General features: G+C 37.1%; 1 protein-coding gene across 2 annotated transcripts; it reads right to left on the bottom strand.

The window, feature by feature from the left end:
* Positions 1 to 3,039: 3,039 nt before the first annotated feature.
* Positions 3,040 to 21,700, bottom strand: LOC126373226 (uncharacterized). Of its 2 annotated transcripts, XR_007567283.1 has the most exons (6): positions 21,075 to 21,700; positions 13,632 to 13,723; positions 11,836 to 11,988; positions 9,700 to 9,865; positions 5,514 to 9,166; positions 3,040 to 5,071 (listed from the first exon to the last, which is right to left on the bottom strand). XR_007567283.1 is itself a non-coding variant. In XM_050019282.1 (5 exons), exons 2-5 carry the CDS (start codon positions 13,710 to 13,712, stop codon positions 9,081 to 9,083), a joined length of 486 nt encoding a protein of 161 aa, XP_049875239.1. In that variant the 5' UTR covers positions 13,713 to 13,723; positions 21,075 to 21,700; the 3' UTR covers positions 3,040 to 9,080. The 2 variants fall into 2 exon arrangements, 1 of the variants encoding a protein (XP_049875239.1); XM_050019282.1 differs by having other exon boundaries at positions 3,040 to 9,166.
* Positions 21,701 to 22,131: the final 431 nt, after the last annotated feature.

Here is a 22,131-nt window from a genome sequence, read left to right as displayed (position 1 = left end):
TTCATTAGCGGTTTCATGTTGTTGGTGTCTGTATCTAGAGCAATGAAGTAAGTGATAATAATCATGTGTTATTAAAATAGGTCGACAAGGATCTTGTGGCACTTGTATGACATTGACAGGAAGGCGCTGTTGTGCATCATCATACATTCTACATTCCAAATTCAAAATTTTAAACTCATTTATTCCGGCGCGTTCTAAATTTGGAATTTGAATTTCCATTTTACTCACATCAAACCAAACCTGCCTGTTAAATCTTCAGGTTAGGTAAGCGGACCCTGTGAAAAACGGGCTATTGCTAGGGAGATGATGGGGATAGGGATTAAGTCCAACACGAGAGCGGTACGACAGGCATTTTAGGGGAGGATCAAACGATCCTCATGGGGTAGATGGTGAAGCAACCCTTATATTTTCTTGGTCTTTTGTCGCGTTTTCGCCTAAAATCTGGAACTAGGCATAGTCGTGTAGTTTGCAGGCGACCAAAGCCTTTCTGCACTCGATTCGGTCACCAGCTAGGTCCGTTTATTGGGGCTGATGCCAAAAGGCCATTGCGGACCAAAGTGTCAAAAATTTCGTTGTCATAGAATGCTCCGTTAGTTCCAATTATGGCCAAGTGTCAAAATATCCTTGTCGCTCTATACCTTTGTTACTATAGGTGTATAGAAATAGAAGTTTATTTATTCTTAGATACTTCAATGGTGAAAGTGGTTGAGAACTTGGGAGATATGGTATTGATGATAAGGAAGACGAACCGGACCAAATTATGTGGAGCAAGATAAAGTGTCGCGGCGACAGTAAAGTTGGTTTTAATATCATCATCATCATCATCAGCCGTATGGTTTTAATATCTTTATAAGTTATTTTTTATTATTATTGCATATGGCAGACAAAAATAAAATATCATGCGTGGATCATATATCCAGCTTAAGCTCCCCTAACCAAGTATCTGCCGCATCCATCACACAAAAGGCTCCGGACACAGGTTGGCCGGTTGATGGTTGCGATGATTGCAAGTGTGGAGTATCACCTTTGGCTCACCTTTTTTGCTGTCCTAAGTGCCCTAACACCTGGACTATTAAATACCTTTACGAAGCCACTGACAATGCCGTAAGTTTTTTTTTTTTTTTGACGTGACTTATTGTAGATTTGCCGCAGATGGCATTAACTACTTGGCCGTACAAATGGGGAGCGCTGAAGGCTCAATGCCGTAAGCGTGGCTAATTATTGGTCAGTAAAAATTTAGTTTCGATCGCCATCGACTCGCAAAGAAGAAGATCACACAATGCAGCTCGGCTACGCCACCTGGGAACCGGTGTAGAGGGCACTCGTTCACTTGGTGAGATAGGGTTTGATCCGGGTGACTACATTCACAGTATGGCGAGGGTTTTTATTACTTCTACATAAAGCTTAAGTACCTATTTTATAACAAAAGGCGTTACAAAGTTTTAAAATAACGACAAATATTGGTTGGGCTTATATTTAGGAACTTAATATTTTCTTTAGTATGGTTTATATATCTTGGAGTTTAATAGCGGAAGTGCAGGAAATTGGAATGACTTCGAGAGAAGCTCACAGTCAGTCAACAGAATGTTATGAAAAATATTGAGTACGGTCGTAATAAATACCAGGTACCGGATACCAGTTTTGGAGATCATCCGTCGTCTCGTTAAGAGCCGCTTATTCCATGGTGCGTATACCAAAACTAAAGCTTTTGACACATCCGATTTTTTACCAAAGCGATTGCAATTTGGGGGTTTAAAAAGACAACATTGTAGCAATATTTCTATTGAACATTGAAATTGCATACTTACTTTTATAAGCGTAAATGCCTAGATGAATTGTTTCGATGTCGCATTTAACCCCCTAAACTGCCCATTTGACGGGAATAGGTCATAATATATATTATACATACATAAATAGTCTATATACGACTACAGTTGGGCACAAGCCACCCCTTAAGTCAAGTCATAGACATAGGAAATACTTATTCTTGAGAACACGGACAAGAAATACCTTCTAAGGCCCTCAAGGTGTCCTCACGATTGACTTAATTAATTAAATATTGATGATGTCGAAATCTTTAGGTAAACGATACCACGATATTTTTAAAGGATATGTCATGACCAGATATTATTATGGAGCTTCGAACTTTAAAAGTATTGTCGTCCTATTTGCATGGAAGATTTATCTAAAACAAATGTGATTTCTTCCTTATGTTCATGTTACCGATATTAAATATACCTACTAACGTAGTATATTTTGTTGTTGATTCAGAGTTCAAGTTATTGGAAGCCCTTAAATAATTTTAATAAAGTTGGTGCAGTTCCTTTATAAAATTATATTTTTGGGTATGTAGTAGCCAAGCACACTAAGGCATTTACGTAATATTAGTAAGAATGCGCAAAGTTATGCGCGAATTCGGGAAGTCGGCCGCGAAAACGTGAGCTATACAGTAGCGAAGTGCGTGGACTTACGCGCGAATTCGCCAAGTCTCCCGCGAAGCGCGAGAATGTTGGCGAATGCGCGGATATAACCATCGAAGTTGACTATAAAGTACTTTAGTTTGTATAATTGCTATATTGATTCTATCCATCGAAAAATATTACTTATATAAAACCTATGAAACTATTAAGTATAATGAAAGTTATGATTATGGTAGAAGGTTGTGAATGGATCGTTAGTACATTTTGTAAATGTACGTTATTTCATTTGAATTGTCTTCCAAAATTGAGAGTATGTTTAGTATGTGTCTGATGTACTTGTGTATCAAGGTGTAGATGTTACATTTGAAAATTCTATGAAACAGTTCCATAGGTATAGTAGTTACTAAGAACATTAGCGTACATTTTCGTTAATGACGCAGCACAAGGTTTTCAACAGGTTTTCTTTAATTAAGGCTGACAAAACTTACATAAAAATGTACCTGAATAAGTTTATAATCTATATTAAATCTACGATTTAATAAAACATATGTGAAAATAGGTAGAAACATAGGTAATGCTTTTTAAAACAATGACTAACTCAGTGTGGTAGATAAAAATGTTTTCGTTTTGAAAATATAGTTTATTATTATAGTAGTTTGTTTTGAAAGTAATTGGTGTTAGAAGAAAATTATAAACATGTTAAATATATCATATCGTTTGAGTGCATAAAGTATAGGATTTATTACAAAATTGCTGTCGTGTGTTTACAAGCTATAATCTTGTTCATAGACGTATCAAAAAGTTAATATAGTAATTAGTTCTGACAGCGCGCTGCGACTCATGATAGCTATGTAGCCTAGGTTGTTAAACAGAAGAGCTTAAGGTATCAGTGACATATTTTATACGTATATATTTATATGTATACATATTTTCTATGTTATATACATATCGAAGGCATTTAAAAGTTACTTATTGAAAAAATATATGTTAGTCTCTTTTTTTCAAGTTGTCCACACTTTTGACGCGTTTCCCATGTACCTATTACCAGGTTTACTGATTTTTTAAACCATGTGGTTCCAAAAAGGACCGTAGTCTTTTTAGACGCAATTTCTACTTAACAATTTAACGCATCTCAGTGGAATTTATAAGTAAGCGATAAGTACATAATTTTTGATAAATTTTTTTCTTATAAATAATAAATGGTTGCAGATAGTACTGAATGCTTATTTTATGCTTTCATATTTTCGAGCTCTATAACTATGTAAACAATGCCAATGTATCACGTCTTATGTACCTCTATATCTCGTACTATACATATCTTTATGCGGATATTATAATCAGCGAAATATTATTAAATAATATTTAGCAGAAATAAATTCTATTAATGGGTAATAATATTCGATTTGTAAAATGTGTATCTGTAGAAATTGTATTTATGTAGCCATGTATAATTATTGAGTGAGTGAATTCCAAGCATTTTTCTATCATTTAAAAAATATACTAATAATATAGAGTCGCTTTTATATTATGACTACTAATTCCAATACTTTGCTAAAGAATTAATTTTTTTTCTATATAAAATGCTTGGATTTCGCTCTCTTCGTCGAACATAATGTATATGGTATTTTGATAAATTAAGGCCATAACGGTAAGTAATACAGGATCTTCCAAAAAATAGAAATGTTCAAGCGAAATCATACATAATAGCTACCACATGTGTATGTAGCTATCTCCTGCTGAGTGTTTTCTATTTTTCGCGGGATATACTTAGTGTGAGATACACGAAAAAGTTTACAAAATACCCTATAAATTATAAGAAATAACCTTAACATTCATCGTAAATCGTGACTGATATTTGCTGGGACAGAGAAAGAAAAGTTTTTATTATCTTCTCTGGTAGTTGAAGGAATGGTGCGTTGATGACGTCGGTCATTGATCTCACAATCCACTGGAGAGAAAAAGAAAGGAACATTCTGTATATACTTGCCGTACTTTTAGATGTATCTACGTGTCTCGTGTAGAACCAATATAAAGAAAATAAAAATGACAATAACACGTCCTTCGCTTTAATTAAAATCTTGCTAAAATTATGTCCAGACATTTATTTATGTACGTTTATAGAGAAGCAAATAGATATATTTTATCTAATGTTTCATTGCTTATATGTTTATAATGTATGACAAGTGAAATAAAAACTCTGAATTTGCCAATAATAATAGTAAAAAATTATGATGAAAATATAATAAAATAAATCTTTCTATTTGCTTCTCAAAATTTCTATGTTTAAGAATATTATAAAATTAATAGTCCCTATTTATTTATGAAATGATTACTTATATTTATTACATAGGTATTTACCTATTTTTACTCAACAATTTAATAACAATATTGAGGTTTTTCACCGGGTAACTGGGTTTATATTTTATTACTGAAAAGAGACGCTCGTGGAACGGGACATTTAATATTTTGAAACTTTATTGTATTTTGAAAGTTTATCTTCTACCTTCGGATATTCTATATTTTGTTTTTGATAGTATTATAATCTTGAAAACGCATACACTATATACTATATTGTATATTTATTCATTGTGGGTGTATTCTGATGTTATGAATATGAAGTACTATTAGATGTTTGTTAGAGTGTTTTATAACTGGTTATATATGCAGTTACGAGCTCGAACAGTGATCACTCGTTTTCCACTACAACAAAAACTAGTGATATTAATAACGCCATTTAAACGATCGAAATAGGCATCAGTCTTCAATAACTCTTTTAATCACAACGCCATAAAGTTAAATCGAATTCACTCTTATGTTTAAGGCATAGCGTCGATGTTTGGCTACTTTCACTACTCACGCAAAATCACTGGTTTTACAATAGTATCGATACACGATACGTGTGCGTGAAGAAGAATTAAGTTATACTGCTACCTAACCAAACGATTTTACGTTACAATTATCACGTTTGCTTCAGAACGTTGTGAAAATAACTAGTTATAAAAATCACTAGTTAAGAAACTAGTTATTGGAAATCACATAACGCTTACGTTACGTTATCTCAAAAACCGATAACGACCCATCGCTATTTTATACGCGTAAGAAGTTTATGAGGTTGCGAAGTCACGACCGAAATATATCAGTAACGGTGATGTGACATGTGAAGTTGCGAAGCCAGAGCTTTCGAATTCGCGAAGCTAGAACTTGTGAATTCGCAAAGCTGAATTCTGCGAAGTTTTCAAATTGCGCGTCCCATTGGATGTGATGGGTTTCGGTTGTCACTGTTATGTCGCGTGTGTTCAGTGCATGTATTTATTAAACTGTGTCAAAAGGAACTGGTTCAAAAGGATTTTTTATTATTTTCCTTGTACTTTTGAATATTTATTCGATACGAGGAGATGGCTCTTTTCAAACATATGTGTATTTACGTTGTTTTGAGGTATTTAATGTGATTGGAATTTATTTGTTTCAGAAATCCATTTTCAAAATTATTTAAAAGTAAGGTTACTTGAAAAATACTCCTGGCACATATGTGGACTATAAAATAATATATTATCTAATAATTTTCTCTTTACAGAAAGTACTTGATATATGTATTTGAACCAGTATCTTGTGTAATTTTTAGTGGTAACATCGCGGTTTAAAGTACTTTTAATTTAAGTATATCGAAAAAGCTTTGATCGAGCGTTTGATGAGTGAAATATTTTGTGTAAAATTATTTACCTATGTACTGCATAACATCTGCTAAGTGAATTCTGTATCTAAATGGCGTTATAGCACAAGTATTCAACATTCTGTGAGTCAAATGCTATAGTGAGGAAGACCTTTAAACCCGCGAATGTTCGCACAACTATCGATCAATTAAAAACGCTTTAAATGTCGTGACATTTATTTTTTACATAAAATGTATAAAATTGAATTTAATTTTATAGAAATTTTGATGTTTGTGATTGTTGTACAACGCTTTGTTATATAAATGCACTGAGTATTTAAATAAAAAGGTTAAATAATTATGTTTTGTTTTATTTTATAAATCACTTATAACTCGTATAATATTTTTAAAATGTTTTATTTAAGTAAACATTTAGGCAACTGATTGAAACTGTTTATGCGTAGTAGAGTATAATAATATATTTCCTTTATAATAATTATTTATATTTTTACATAGGCACCTGCTTAGTTTACAGTATAAAATATTTTCCATTTATAAAAAAGCTCGATTATTACATTTTATCATAAAACATATTTAATTTAATTAACTTTCATTCTTACGAAAATCTTACGAAACTTAAGCTATATTTCACTGACGGCGTATTACATCAATAAAAATTACGTTTCAATGACTGGTATTTTCCGAACTAAACGAACACATCAAGCAAGTAATATTGTACACAGCACACGCTTTCCGTCAATCTAGTGAAGGTGGTAAAGAGCATTAACCAGCGCCAACGCGGGTTTGTTAACTTATAAAAGTAATAACCTAAGGGCTCCCACACATAAACACGATACGACGTCGCGTCGTGGAAATCTACGACACGACGTCGTGACAAGAAAATTGTGTTAAGCTAGCCTTAAGTCAACTCCCATCTACAGGGTGTTAGTGACATCGTAACAAAAACTTTGAGGGATGATTCAGACCATGATTCAGGGATGATATCAAGAGCAATTTTCCGTCGCAAAAGTATAGAATAGATAATAATAAAAAATAATTATGAATTTTCCGACAGGAAATTCCACTTGATGTCAACTTAGAATCATGGTCTGAATCATACCGCTCAGTATTCATTACGTCGTCACTAACACCCATACCTACTTGTATGGCTTTCTGTATGTACTTGTACGAGGTGTAAGTGACATCGTAACGAATACTGATGATTCAGACCATGATTCTGAAATGATATCAAGTACAATTTTCCGTCGCAAAAGTATAGAATAGAAAATAGTAAAAAAAATAATTATACATTTTCCGACCGGAAATTCCACTTGATATCAACTCAGAATCATGGTCAGAACCATCGCGCTCAGTATTCATTACGTCACTAACACTTTGTGTAATTTATCTGAGATTTCTTATAATGGTATATCACTATGCAACAGAATACCTAACCCTGAGTTGAGGCTGGTTACATACCTAGTTGCCGCAGTTTGGGCAACCCAGTTGCGCTCGAACCTCTGCTCAGGGCGTCGTCTGAGAGGAAAAATATTTGAAAGAATTAATCGACCCTAGAGGGTCGATAGCGATAAGCGCTGAATGAGGGTATCGGGGTAAATGTTAGCTAGCCCTGCGTTTACATTTGTATGTGCCACTATGGCGTCCTTGTGTGATAGGGCCTCCACAACATGGCCAAGGATGCCCATAAACTTTTGGACAGTAATTTATTGTTATTATGTCTTAAATGAAGAAGGGCTCGGCCTAGTAATTTGAAGGGGCCTTGACTTTGTACACGTTCCGAATGCTATCAATAATATAGCGCAATCGATATTCAATACAGTTATGTTGCTTCTGCAATAGAATTGGCGTTCGTTCGGTAAATTATTGACTTACAAGCTAAGTTATCTGCCTTTGTAAACAAGAAAAGCGAAATATTCAACCTTATACAGGGTGTTAGTGACACCGTAGCAAAAACAAATTTCTAGAATTGTTTTCTTTGAAAACTTTAATTAAAATTTAAAGTTTTTGCTGCGGCGTAATGTAAATCGAACAACGCGAAATGTCGCTAGACGATTGTTTGATTTGCAATGTTCCTTTTTAGTGTTCTATGCAGCTCAAAGCATAATAATATTATGGAACTGAAAATTTTTAAATTAATTAAAAAATAAACTAATTTTTCATGAAATTTCCGACAGGAAATTCCACTAGAACTCAGAATCAAGGTCTGAATCATCCTTCAAAGTTTTCGTTACGATGTCACTAATAACCCTGAATATCATCATTATAATTTATAACAAACAGTCTAAGGCTTATACCTTATACTATATACCTATGTCAAACAGACCTCTCCTCAATCAACCGAAGGAGATGTGGGGTATATACTTCACCACGCTGCTCCACTGCAGATTGGTGGACGTGTAAACCACCACATTATAATCAGACGTTGAAAATACTTTAGCATCTTAAAGACTAGACAAATGTTTTACCACAAGCTGCCAGAAGATACCTTGCAGACACTATTCGTTTTCAAATTCTGAGATTCTATTCTGCCGTTCCAATAGAGGAGCAAGGGAATCTGTTTAAATACCGTTAGCATGGGATAATTAATATAGGTACTACGTAAAACAGAGAGATCCTTGCTTCGCCATACTAGAAAAGTTGCCGCTATTTCGCGCGCAAATGGAGCGCCAGTGGCGAGCATTTGTACTAACTGTCGAAGTGTCCATAAAGTGTCCATAATGATACGACACACCGTCACTAGATGGCGCTACTTTCACATGTAAGCTATACGGTTAGCGACATCTAGTTACTCGCTTACCTAACTACACCATAAGGTTCAATAAATCCATTCTCGGACTTCGTATCCCTTCGTATCAAAAGTGGCTGCAAGTCTTCTGCTACTTGTGGCTCTGCCCACCCCATTAGGGGTATAAGCGAGGGTTTATATACGTAAGTATCACTGTAAAGTTCATAGTTCTGTGTTATCATTGAACACAGTAAAACATTCACTGTCACACCGGTATGGCGCTGTCTCCGTATGCCATCTTCATCTTCGTATATTGACTGTTTACTATAGTCATGTAGTACATTGAATACACTGAAACAAAAAAAATAATCAGTTGCCGAACTGACTCACATAATGATGGGCATGAATCACGCTCAGAATCGTTCCTGGTGCAAAGATTGTCCGTAAGGTGGCGCTGGCGACGCTGCTGGCGTTTTGGACACCTTTGCACCGAAGACGATCAGAGGTGGTCTTTTCGATTTAATTTCTGTTTTGTTTTTTTTTTTTAATAAAAAATATTGTAAGTTTCAAAAGGAATGGCTGATTACCTGATTGTCCGAAAGTAAGATGATCCGTGCTTTGGAAGACACGTTAAGTTGTTGGTCCCGGTTACTACTTACTGATGTAAGGATGTAGTCGTTACATGAGCCATGTCAGGGGCCTTTGGCGGCTCAGTAATAACAATGACACCAGGGTTGATGATGTTAGTATTCCACCTCACAACCCACACGATAAAGAGAGAGAATGGATGATTGAATGAATAAACACTAGAGGATATTTATACACGTATGCAGACTCCAGTGTGACGCATGTGTGTGTGTGTTAAAGAAAATAGAAATCCTCACCAGCTCCACTGATAAGCAGTATGACGACCAGAGTGATGTTCCCGGCTGACTGCAGATGGGGCTCGAGACCAGGGCTGAAGAGACACGTGACTATGGAGATCAGGAATATGCACAGGATGAACACAGAGTTGGACAGGATCGCCAGCTGTAGGAATGATGGCCGCTTCTGGAACGAGAAACATTTAAGACTGTTAATAATCCAAATTAAAACGCATAATACCAATGAAATCCCATCAGTTATCCCGTGGTAACTGCCTCCGTGGTCCAGTAGTTGAGCGTTGTGCTCACGATCCGGAGGTCCCGGGTTTGAATCCCAGTGGGGACAAATCACAAAAATTACATGTGATCCCTAGTTTGGTTAGGACATTACAGGCTGATCACCTGATTGTCCAAAAAGTAAGATGATCCGTGCTTCGGAAGGCATGTTAAGCCGTTGGTCCCGGTTATTACTTGCTGATGTAGAGGTAAGTACGTAGTCGTGCCATGAGTCATGTCAGGGGCCTTTGGCGGCTCAATAGTAACCCTGACACCAGGGTTGATGGGGTTGGTAATCCACCTCACAGCCCACACCATAGAAGAAGAAGTCATCCCATGATCATAGCGCGTGCAACAGTGTTGAAATATCGAGAGTCTCACATCTCTGATTTTAACGCGGTTTTATCTGTTTTAATTACAGAACGTAGACGTTACATGAGACATGTCAGGGGCCTTCTTCTTCTTATCATTTCGATGGCATTGAATAGATGGATATATTTTTTATAGATAGATTTTTTCAGCCCAGCCCTGACAGCAGGGTTGATGAGGTTGGTAATCCACTTCACAGCCCACACGATAAAAGAAGAAGACGAGTTTACTCTCAGATTTGCTTTAGCAGACAATTTCCAATAATTGTACTTATCGGAAAACGTACAAAGATTAAAATAAAATAGAGTGGAAGCACTGAAAATGTAGTTTATCTTCCTCCATTATCTTTAGTGTTACCTAACGACTTTTTAGACACGAAAAACAATTGAGTTTCAACGTTCGAACTCAATATACTTACTTGGAGTTTTATTCTCAGGTAATAGCTTCCGTGAGGCTATGGTCTGATAGTTACAGCACTCAAATTCAAATTCAAAAATATCTTTATTCACTAGGTAACATAGTTACACTTTGAATCGTCAATTTTTACATAACGAACGTCTCATCCGCCTAAAACTACTGCAGCTTCTCACAACCTGAATAGCCGGGGAAAAGAAGCTGCAAGAAAAACCTCGGCAGAGGGGCCTAGACGTTCTTTAAAAAAAAAACATAAAATATTGGTTTACAATTGAGTAATTTAGCTGCCTAATATCAGTTCTCAGACAGTTAATCCCCTGCATTCATATCTTCTAAATAATCACTAACTTTATAATAACCTTTTTTGTAAAGTTTTTGTTTAACTACTGTCTTAAAACAGTTGAAAGGCAAATTCTGAATGTCAATGGGAATCTTATTGTAAAAACGTATAAGTACATTGATGACGTCGACGTGTCGATGAGGACACTGTTAATGACTAACACTGTAGGCCCTTCCACTCTTCGCACCTCCTAAGGCCTAAATTTCCGTAGGATGTTTTTGCATTCAATTCAATCAACTCAATATATGTCATTGATGAATAATTTCAGAGCCCCGATACCGACCCCGCCGCCGGCGTGGTCGACGATTTCCCTCATTCAGCGCTTATCGCTATCGGTCCACTAGGGTCGATTAATTCTTTCAAATATTCTTCCTCTCAGACGACGCCCTGAGCCGAGGTTCGCGCCCAACTGGGCACCCTCAAGCCTGTTGTCTTAAATTTTGTACTGGGTGAGAGCCCTCAGCGCTCCCCATTTGTCTGGCCAAGTAGTTAATGCCATCCGCGGTATATCAAAAGATGAACAAATACTCTAGAGCAGTATGCGGGCAAAGTTATGGAACAGAAAATAATTAAAAATGATTCCGAGTTAATATCAAGTGGAATTTCCATCGCAAAAGTATAGAATTGAAAATAATTTAAAAAAAACTATGAATTTTGCGACGGAAAATTCCACTTGATATTAACTCAGAATCATAGTCTGAATCATCCCCCTCAGTATTCGTTACGATATCACTAACCCCCTGTATAGGAAAACTGACCAGCGCGATCCCAGCAAGGACAGTGAGGTTGCTGATGGCAGACAGCGTGGCAAACATGGTCATGCTGAGGAGCACCAGGTTGTCTTCATTCTGCTGCTCCTTGTGTTCTGGAAGCTTCCATGAGCACACTCCGATCGCTGCGATGCACGCCATCTGGAATAGTTAATCATTATGTTATTCTTCTTCTTCTTTTGCGTGGAAACTGAGGTCAATTACCGGCCTTACCAACCCACCGACGTCCTCCGTGGTCCAGTGGTTGAGCTTTGTGCTTACGATCCGGAGGTTCCGGATCCGAATCCCGGTGGGGACTAATCACAATCACTTTGTGATCCCTAGTCTGGTTAGGACATTACAGGCTGATCACCTGATTGTCCAAAAAGTAAGATGATCCGTGCTTCGGAAGGCACTTTAAGCCGTTGGTCTCGGTTACTACTTACTGATGTTAACAAGTAGTAGTTACATGAGCCATGTGCCCTTTGGCGGCTCTATAATAACCCTGACACCAGGGTTGATGAGGTTGGTAATCCACCTCACAACCCACAATCAATCAGTAAATCAATAATCAAGGTTAATCAGTATTAACCTTGGTGGGTTGGTCTTCTTCTATCGTGTGGGTGGTGGGTTGTAATAACCCTCATAAGGTTCAGTAACTTTATGAGGGTTATTACAGTAACGTCACGTTTGCGGTTTTACCATTGATGAATGTGGACGAAGCAAGAGAATTGTGTCAAGATCGAAGCAGATGGAATAGGCTAGTTTCCAACTAGTCAAATTAGTTACTTTTTACTAAAGGTCAGAATTTGTTTGAAAAAGGTACCTGTTACGTCATACAAACTCGTGACAAAATTTCGCGCTTATTATTACATTTTTCTTTATTCAAATTCATAAATAAGTTAAGAATTTGTAAAAGGAACCTGTGACGTCATATAAAGTCGTGACAAAATGTCGCGCTTATTATTACATTTTTCTTTATTCAAATTCATAAATAAGTTAAGAATTTGAAAAAGGAACCTGTGACGTCATATAAAGTCGTGACAAAATGTCGCGCTTATTATTACATTTTTCTTTATTCAAATTCATAAATAAGTTAAATAGAAAAATTTAAACGTTTTTATGTCGCTTTTAGATCTGTCTTTCTTTATTTAGAAATCAAAATTTCACCATTTATCTTTGACCTAGGAAACTACCCAATTAGATGGCCTGTACCATGGTATAAGAAAATTTATGCTCAAAACTGACAGCTAACTTTTCAAGGTTAGCCCAGATGACGTCATCTCTTCCTACATTGCCATTTCGTAAAAAATAAATTACCCACATCATCATCATCATCAGCCCATTAACGTCCCCACTGCTGGGGCACGGGCCTTCCCTATGGAAGGATAGGGAGATCGGGCCTTAAACCATCACGCGGGCCCAGTGCGGATTGATGGTTATTAACGACTGCTAATGCACCCGGGACCAACGGCTTAACGTGCCTTCCGAAGCACGGAGGAGCTCGAGATGTTTTTTTTTTCCCACATCCAATGTTTTTACGATCTAAAGATTTACGTACAGTTTTAATTCTTTTTGTAAATGTGACAAATAATAGTAATTAAATACATTAGTCCGTACTTCTCTTAATTTTCAATAATAAAATTAACGTCCTTGGAATGTTGGAGATACACTTACGTCATCAATGGGCTAAAAATGGCGACTTGACATAGGATTGAGCATACCTGGTCATCTTATACCATGGCCTGTATTAGAAGCAGCACCAATAGGTAGGTCCCCTTGTTCAGTCATTGGTAGATACTTACAAATGATATGAAACCCAGAGCGATGCATCCTGTCTCCAACGGCACACATCCGCAACATCGCTTTAATTTTGGAAGCGGCATCTTGATCGATACTGAAATGTAATTAAAAAAATATATGAAGCTTGTACTTAAATAGGCTCGTGTCCAGCTAGTCAAATCAGTTACTTTTTACTAAATTTCAAATCACCAATTTACTATGGAATTTGTATAAAAAAAAGCACACTGTGACGTCATAGAAAAAAAGGAAAAGTTTGTCGTTAGTTTTACATCTTGTCTTTATTTAGTAATTCAAATTCAAATTCAAAAATATCTTTATTCAGTAGGTAACATAGTTACACTTTGAATCGTCAATTTAAACATAACGAACGTCTCATCCGCCTAAAACTACTGCAGCTTCTCACAACCTGTATAGCCGGGGAAAAGAAGCTGCAAGAAAACATCATAAACATAACATAAATAAACATAACATAAATAACCTATATAGGTACGTCCCACTGCTGGGCACCGGCCTCCCCTCATTCAACCGGAGGGGGTATGGAGCATACTCCACCACGCTGCTCCACTCCGGTTTGGTGGAGGTATTTTTACGGCTAACAGCCGGGACCCACGTGCCCTCCGAAGCACGGAATCAACTTTCAAAAGTGTTTGGTGTCGCGAGCTAATCCATGGATGCTATGGATGGAGTAATCGGGTCGTCGGGATCGTATATTACGTCCTTCGGACGCCGATACTTTTCAGTACCGTCCCTAAGCGGGATGTATTCGGAAGCCGCAACTACCAAGGGATTTGGGTGGTGCAGAGCAGAATCGAATTTAGTTATCATTGTGCCTTGCGTCTATGTAAGAGTTTGCGTAATAGATGTATCTCATAGTGACGTAGTCGTTAACGTACTCCCGTGTTACGCGGCTAGGACAAACCCCATCAACCCCCCCCTCACAATTATCATCATCATCACCAGCCCATTAACGTCCCCACTGCTGGGGCACGGGCCTTCCCTATGGATGGATAGGGAGATCGGGCCTTAAACCACCACGCGGGCCCAGTGCGGATTGGTGGTTATTAACGACTGCTAATGCCGGGACCAACGACTTAACGTGCCTTCCGAAGCACCGAGGAGCTCGAGATGAAAACTTTTTTATAATATATTACATCGTTTTTGGGTATAAATGATGACCCTAGTTATTACACCCAGGCACAATTACATCTTCCACCCATTATTAGTCTGATCAAAATAACGAGAAGCAATATAGGTATTAGGTAGATACATAATTATATTCCGTATTTGATCCAAATAACAAGCAACAATTATATTATAGAGGCATTTATAGAGGCATATTATGCCTCTGCCAATACATTGTCTTATCTTATCTTAATTAGCCTATACGATGCCACTGCTGGGCAAAGGCCTCCCCTTGATTTTTCCACTCCTCTCGACTTTGCGCGATCTTCGGATGAAAACTTTTTTTTGTGGTCAGCCATCCTATGACCGGCCTTTTGCGGAAGTTGCTTAACTTCAACAATCGCAGACCGAGCGCGTTTACCGCTGCGCCACCCAGCTCCCCCTCACAAAGCGCAATAAATTAAGCTTCCGTTTGATTTATAAGTTATTCGGCCGTGAAAGCAGTTCAGTCGCCGTTTTTGTTGTTTTCGCCAATCAAGTAGGCCAAGGCGAAGGTCGTGGTGTTTCCTTGGGAAACTCCACTTGATTTCTTATCGACATGTTCCCCCATATGTTTCACTATACGTAGGTGTTTTTTTTCTTCTATCGTGTGGGTTGTGATGTGAATTACCAACCTCATCAATCATGGTGTCATGGTTATTATTGAGCCGCCAATGGCATCCTGAATGTGTTTACAGACCGGTGGCAGACCGGTGGGACTCTCCCCTCGTACGGAGGTGGGTAAGTGTTCAGACGCACGTATCCATATAGTTACTCTAGTTTTTAATTTTTTTGTAAATTTAATTATTATTTAATACTAATCTTAGGCTAAGAATTCTACAATTAACAATTTATGGATGTAAGTCTGAATTAAAATATTTGAATTTTTAATTTGAATTTGAAAGACCCCTGCCATGGCTCGTGTAACGACTACTTACTTACATCAGTAAGTAGTAACCGGGTCCAACGGCTTAACGTGCCTTCCGAAGCACGAATCATCTTACTTTTGGACAATCAAGTGATCAGCCTGTAATGTCCTAACCAAACTAGGGATCACAAAGTGATTTTTGTGATTTGTCCCCACCGGGATTCGAACCCGGGACCTCCGCATCGTGAACACAACGCTCAACCACTGGACCACGGAGGCCGTGATAAAATACATTGTAACAATACTTCCAGCCCCGCCCAGTAATAAAAAAGTATGAAAGTGATCTCCGTAATGACGTCACATATCAGTATTTAGTCCAAGCTATTTCAGTCGCGCCGTCGCGACATAATATGTCTCTCGCGAGAATGCGTTGACACGGAGAGAATATTCTATGTAATTTCATAGAATAAACAACTACGTAGGGAGTAACTCTCCGCCCCTCACAAATTTGTATGGGCGCCGACTTCACCCCCTCTCTGTCGTCCATAAGCTATAATGCTGTTATCCAAGGCATACCAAAAGATCGATTCTGCCTTTTCAATGCCATACGAAAAAGCTCTATCGAACCATCTTTCCCGTATTTTCCTAGCGTCTATGGTAGCCCAGAGTCTGGACTTCGATCGTAATAATTATACAGGATGTTAGTGATACTGTACCGAATACTGAGGGGGATGATTCAAGTCATGATTCTGAGTTAATATCAAGTGGAATTTTCCGTCGCAAAATTCATTGTCAGCTCTAAAGTTTTGCGATGGAAAAGTCGACGATTTCCTTCAATCAGCGCTTATCGCTATCGACCCACTAGAGTCGATTAATTCTTTCAAATATTATTCCTCTCAGACCACTCAGGCCTGTTGTTTTAAACGTTGTACCGGGTGAGAGCCTTCAGCGCTCCCCATTTGTCCGGCCAAGTAGTTAATACCATCTGCGGCAAATCTACAATAAGTCATATAATAAAAAAGCTATGGGTTTCTGTTAAATTTTGTACAGACTGAGAACCGTCAGCGCTCCCCATTTGTCCGCTTAAGTAGTTAATGCCATAAGCGCAAAATATTCAGTCACGTAAAAAAAGTTACGGACTCCTCCTGTATTTACATCTTCCACGAAACCTTCACCAACCTTAGATATAAAATTACGAGTATTATATAAATAATAAACTTTTTATTTGAAAACTTTTAGAGCAACCCCTATTTAAAAGCTTCTAATTTTAAATTCATGTTCCATTTTCAAATTTTATATAAATTCATTGAATTTCCTATAATTTTACTTTCTCTCTCTTTATTTAAGAGCTGCGCTCTTGTCGGTGGAGTAATCGCCATTGCTCCATAGATAGAATAGAAAAATCCATAGAATTTTACTTTATATAGTTTTTATCCAATTATTTTTTAACTTCTAGCTTTAAGTTATCTAAATCACGTGTACGTGTTGTTTTATTATTTGTTTAAAACTTTAACTTGAATGTTGTATACGCCTGTAATGGTATAACATACGGTCATTGTCCGTTGAATTTTATTCATGTAATTTTGTATATACCGATGGAGTATCTTAAATAAATAAATACATTTTTTTTTTGTCCTGCCAAGAACATTTCCACTTCACGTCAATAGGATAATGGATCAGCAATATGCACGTTATTACTTGCTGTAATGAGGTGATCTGTCATTCTGAGCAGTCATTTGTATGCTTCAGACGACAGCATTAAGATATAAATTCCGGTGGATATATTGTGCTTAATATGTTCCTTGTGTCGCCGGAATGAAATACTTATCACACATGCATAATTAGAATCACGCCTGTAACCTCTATCGGGGTAGACAGAGAGTATTTTTAACCCCACCGGACGCAAAACCGACGGGGTGTTATAAGTTTGACGTGTCTGTGTGTGTGTGTGTGTGTGAATGTATATATGTCTGTCTGTGGCATCGCAGCTCCCAAACGGATGATCCGATTTTAATGCGTTTTTTTTGTTTATTCACTAACATAATTGGCTCGACCATTTAATTATATAAGGCGATACGGTTCATCACCTATCACGTCGGTCCAACAGATAGCTCGGTGAGGTGTGGGTACTTAGTTCATCTTCCATAGGGAAGGCCCGTGCCCCAGCAGTGGGGACGTTAATGGGCTGGTGATGATGATGATGATGAGTTAGTGGACCCTGTGATGACGGGATAACGCTAGAGTGATGATGATGATTGATGATGTGCATGTGGATTCCCTACTTGTAACATAATTTAAACCTAAATTAGTGCTGATTCCAGTACATACCATCTAATTATAGTTATTTTAAGTTATACCTGACTCTTTCTTTTCTATCGAAAAGGAAAGGGATGGGTAATCATCAGGTAAAAATTTATTTAACCCACGTCAATTTTAGGCAGAAATTTAAAAACCTACTTATCCCAAATTTTTATAATAGCCAATAACCTAACAGAATTGAGTTGACAGCACACGTCAAAATGGTTGCATATCAGCGAGATGCCTATTTTATTCGCCTGGGTTATTCATTCATTCACTCATTCATTTTAAAATTGTTGTCAATCATCCGTCCCTTTTCTTTTCGGCGGATAAGAAAATGACGGGTACGGTAAACTTAAAATAAAATTAGGAGGTGTCTGCAGGAATCAAGGCCAATACGACCTCAGTAAAATTCGATATATTCAAACAGAACTAAATATACGTTAGTATGTTTATTTACAAACGCATAAATCAAGATTTAATCTGTCCGGAAAATACATCTTTAGGTTTATATTAAGGTGATTGCTACAGATATTACTTATTTAATGGATAAACAGTCATAATCTGTTATGCTAATGCAACTTCTAGAGTATGAAGAATAGATAGGTACCTATTTCAATTTTGGATAAGACTTTAATGCAAATATACAGGGTAGTTTTATGCCCTTATTCAGGGTACTTTTTTTGGATGTTTCTAAAAGCCTATTAAATGGAGCAGTTTTTAGAAATACTTTCAGGGTCTATGACAATATCATGTGTTTATTATTCTTCGGCGAAGTTTTAACAACTGTAACAATTTTGGTCGAATTCTCACTATGATTTCCAATAACTTTTTTTTTGTCTTTGATTTGACTGTTTTCATTTTTTCACCTAGCGGTACATATCCTTAGGCATAGTTATGAAGTTAAATAAAAGAATTATTAAGAAAGAGATAGCGACAAAATGATGATTTCTGAAGTAAGGTAGAAAATCTAGAAAAAGGTACAAAATGGGTCATATCTCCTAAACCGTAAATAATCGCTGAAAATATATGGGGGTGTTTCTGGTAGCTAATGAGTCCCTCTATCTATTTTTCCATTTTGAACGTGAACTTCTGGGCCACCCTGTATACCTGAACTAAAATACATAATGTGTACAGGATGTTAGTGACACCGCACCGAGTAGTTACTGAGGAGAATGATTCAGCTCATGATTCTGAGTTAATATCAAGTGGAAATGTCCATCGCAAAATTCATATACTTATAATAGATCTTTACCTATGAAATTGCCGTTCTGCAGTACTGGCCACTTCAAATCAAAAATAATTTTGGTATGTCTAAGAATTCTAATTTCAAATTAATTTTATTTTAAAAACATGGAATTCTTTTTCCTAAAGGAGTCATTTGTTTACTGATTAGTGTTACATTTTCATCGCATTTCAATCTTTTTCGTCAGCTGATTTTCTTAAGATGGGCATCAATAAACTGCCACTGCGTTGGCAAAGGTGCATTGATTGCATGGGTGATTTTTTTTTTACCTTTGATGGGTTTGCTCTTGGCCCCAGACTTGCCCGAAGGCATTGACGAGGCCTGAGATGGAGCGAGCTCGCCAAGAAGGTGCCTATTCACTTTGGCCGTGGAAGCACCCACGTTATATGTATTCGGAAATACAGAAGATTACTTCGTTTAATACAAATAGAAAATACATGAAAAAATTAGTTTCATTTTTTATTACAATACGCTCTTTTAACTATAAGCCAGTGATATGTGCTCTATGTTTGAATGGGACGCTGTGGGATTCATTTTCGAGACTTATTGCAGATTTTTCAGCAAATGGCATTAACTACTTGACCGGACCAGGGCGTATTATTGATTACGCACCTACTATATAAGTATCAATATTGCTGTGTTTCTCAATGATCGTTAAGAGGCGAAAACTAATTTGACTCGGCAATGCGAAAAGGGCTTTTCCACAAGTATTTCAAGAAAGAACTTAACGTAAATAATTTATTTACGACTCAATGAAAACTGTAGGCGTATAATCTACATACAAATGAACTTTCCAAAGTAACTTGCTAATATTAATTCCATCGTGGGAAAGAGAACAATCAAAATGTAATTACAAAGTGAGGTTTTTTTGGAAAATATTTTTCTTTTAAGTTCTTTTACTACTATAAAATTTGTTTTGTTATCACGTGGTTGCTATGATTTGTACCCGTTTAATGGCAATAGCCTCGTCCCCTATTACATGTGACCATAGAATAAGGAATAGTACTATTACGTGACTTAAACGTATTTTTTTTTTGACTCATTGTAGATTTGCCGCAGATGGCTTAACTACTTGGCCGGACAAATGGTGAGCGCTGAAGGCTCTCACCCGGATTCAAAGTAGATAACGAGGAGCGGGTGTATGTATCCATACAAATTTTAAAAATGCGAAAATGTACTGTCATGAGCAATATAATGTACCCACTTTAGGAGTGTGTCGCACTAACATATTTGACATTTAGTGAGACTTACAGTTCAATTTGTCAAAAAAGTTAATGTGACATGGTACCAAAGCGTATACATATTAATGCTCGTGACCGTATGTATGTGTATGTCTGTTTGTTTGTCCGTCTTTTACGGCAAAACTGCTAAACGGGAAAAAGAGCTATTATACTGTGGACGATTTTTTAAATGATAAGTATTAATTGTAATACACACTTCCTCTCTTCCCTTCAACGTTGCTGTGCCCTACAGGGTCCATGTTTTAGTTCCTACGCCTATGTAACACCCCATTGTACTACATGGAATGCAATAAATAATTGAGAATTGAGAAGTGATGGAGAGTGACATACATTAATTAGGTAGATTTTCACACGGTCTGCTTACCTAACCTGAAGGTTTGACACGTCCGGTTTTTTACAGAAGCGATTGCCTGTCTTAACTTTCCAACCCGCGAAGAGAAAACCAGCCCAATACAGGTTAGGTTATGTTACCTACCTCGCGTACCTCCGAAATGCATTTCTCGAGAATGTAGGGATCCTCACGACGACGACGCGACGATTAAAATGAAAATATACAAACAATACACAATAAATAAAATAGTTATTTATACCTATCTAGTTTTAGTTACTGAATAATAAAAATAACACTCACCTTGGCGTGAAGTCCCGGAAAATCCTTTCAACCAAAGTGATACATTTAACGTTGTAGTGTTTGAAATCCCATGACTTTGCACTAATCTGCACTTTATTTTTAATTCAATCACTTTGAAATACACTTCTATTTTGTGGTCTATTATGTAGACGCTACAGAGTATAGGTCATAAAGTATACAAAGGTACCGACCGCAACATCATTGTTTATACAATTGGTTGAAGTGCTCAGATACCTACTTCAGTTCATTCGTTCATTCCCTGTTTACATTCAGTGGTATAATTATATCTGTTTGATGGAGTTTATTTTAGTAACAACGCGAATCCCCGACAGACGCCGATTATATCACACTTTAACTTTGTTTGCTTGTCATGTTAGTTTAACCACTGTTTGCATTGGGTTTACCAATAAAATATTCATTAAAAAGTTTCCAATACAGTAAATAAATTCGAAAACAGTTTCGCGAAAAGTACTGGCTGTTACACAAATACGTCACAAGTATTCTTTTTACAAAAATATAAAAATAAGGTGATAATAGACACGTTTTTTGAGTTTAGAACGCGTCGGTTTGAATATGGAACGCGTTGTCCGCTGTGAAGATAGCGCGGGACGACGGTCGGTGTTCAACTAGCGTGGCTTCCTCCATCGTCTGGTAATGGATGCCCGTGGCCTTGTGGCCGCGACTGTACCGACGCCACCGCTCGTTTGATTGCTTCCGAATTCATATTTTTATTAATAGTAATTACTGGTCAGGCAGTTGAACGAGTTATAGAACTCTAAAATATATAAGTGATTTATTAGGGTGACTACAATAGCTTTCTTGAAGTGCTGAAGGAATACCCTTAAGTAGGTATACAGGGTGTTAGTGACGTCGAAACGAAAACTTTGAGGTATGATTCAGACCTTTATTCTCAGTAGCTAGTTATCAAGTGGAACTTTCCGTCGCAAAAAATGGAACAGAAAATAATTTTAAAAAATACATGAATTTTGCGACGGAAAATTCCACTTGATATTAACTCGGAATCATGGCTTGAATCATCCCTCTCAGTATTCGTTAC

This window comes from Pectinophora gossypiella, chromosome 15, assembly GCF_024362695.1.
Source record: "Pectinophora gossypiella chromosome 15, ilPecGoss1.1, whole genome shotgun sequence".
In the NCBI taxonomy this organism is placed as follows: domain Eukaryota; kingdom Metazoa; phylum Arthropoda; class Insecta; order Lepidoptera; family Gelechiidae; genus Pectinophora; species Pectinophora gossypiella.
This window is presented reverse-complemented; position numbering and strand designations above follow the sequence as displayed.

Coding starts and splice junctions, on each gene's coding strand:
- LOC126373226 (XM_050019282.1), bottom strand. CDS start 13,712: ATGCCGCTTCCAAAATTAAAGCGATGTTGCGGATGTGTGCCGTTGGAG. Junction 11,989..13,631: donor CTCTGGGTTTCATATCATTT/GTAAGTATCTAC, acceptor TAACTATTCCAG/ATGGCGTGCATCGCAGCGAT. Junction 9,167..9,699: donor ACTGCTTATCAGTGGAGCTG/GTGAGGATTTCT, acceptor TTTTTGTTTCAG/TGTATTCAATGTACTACATG.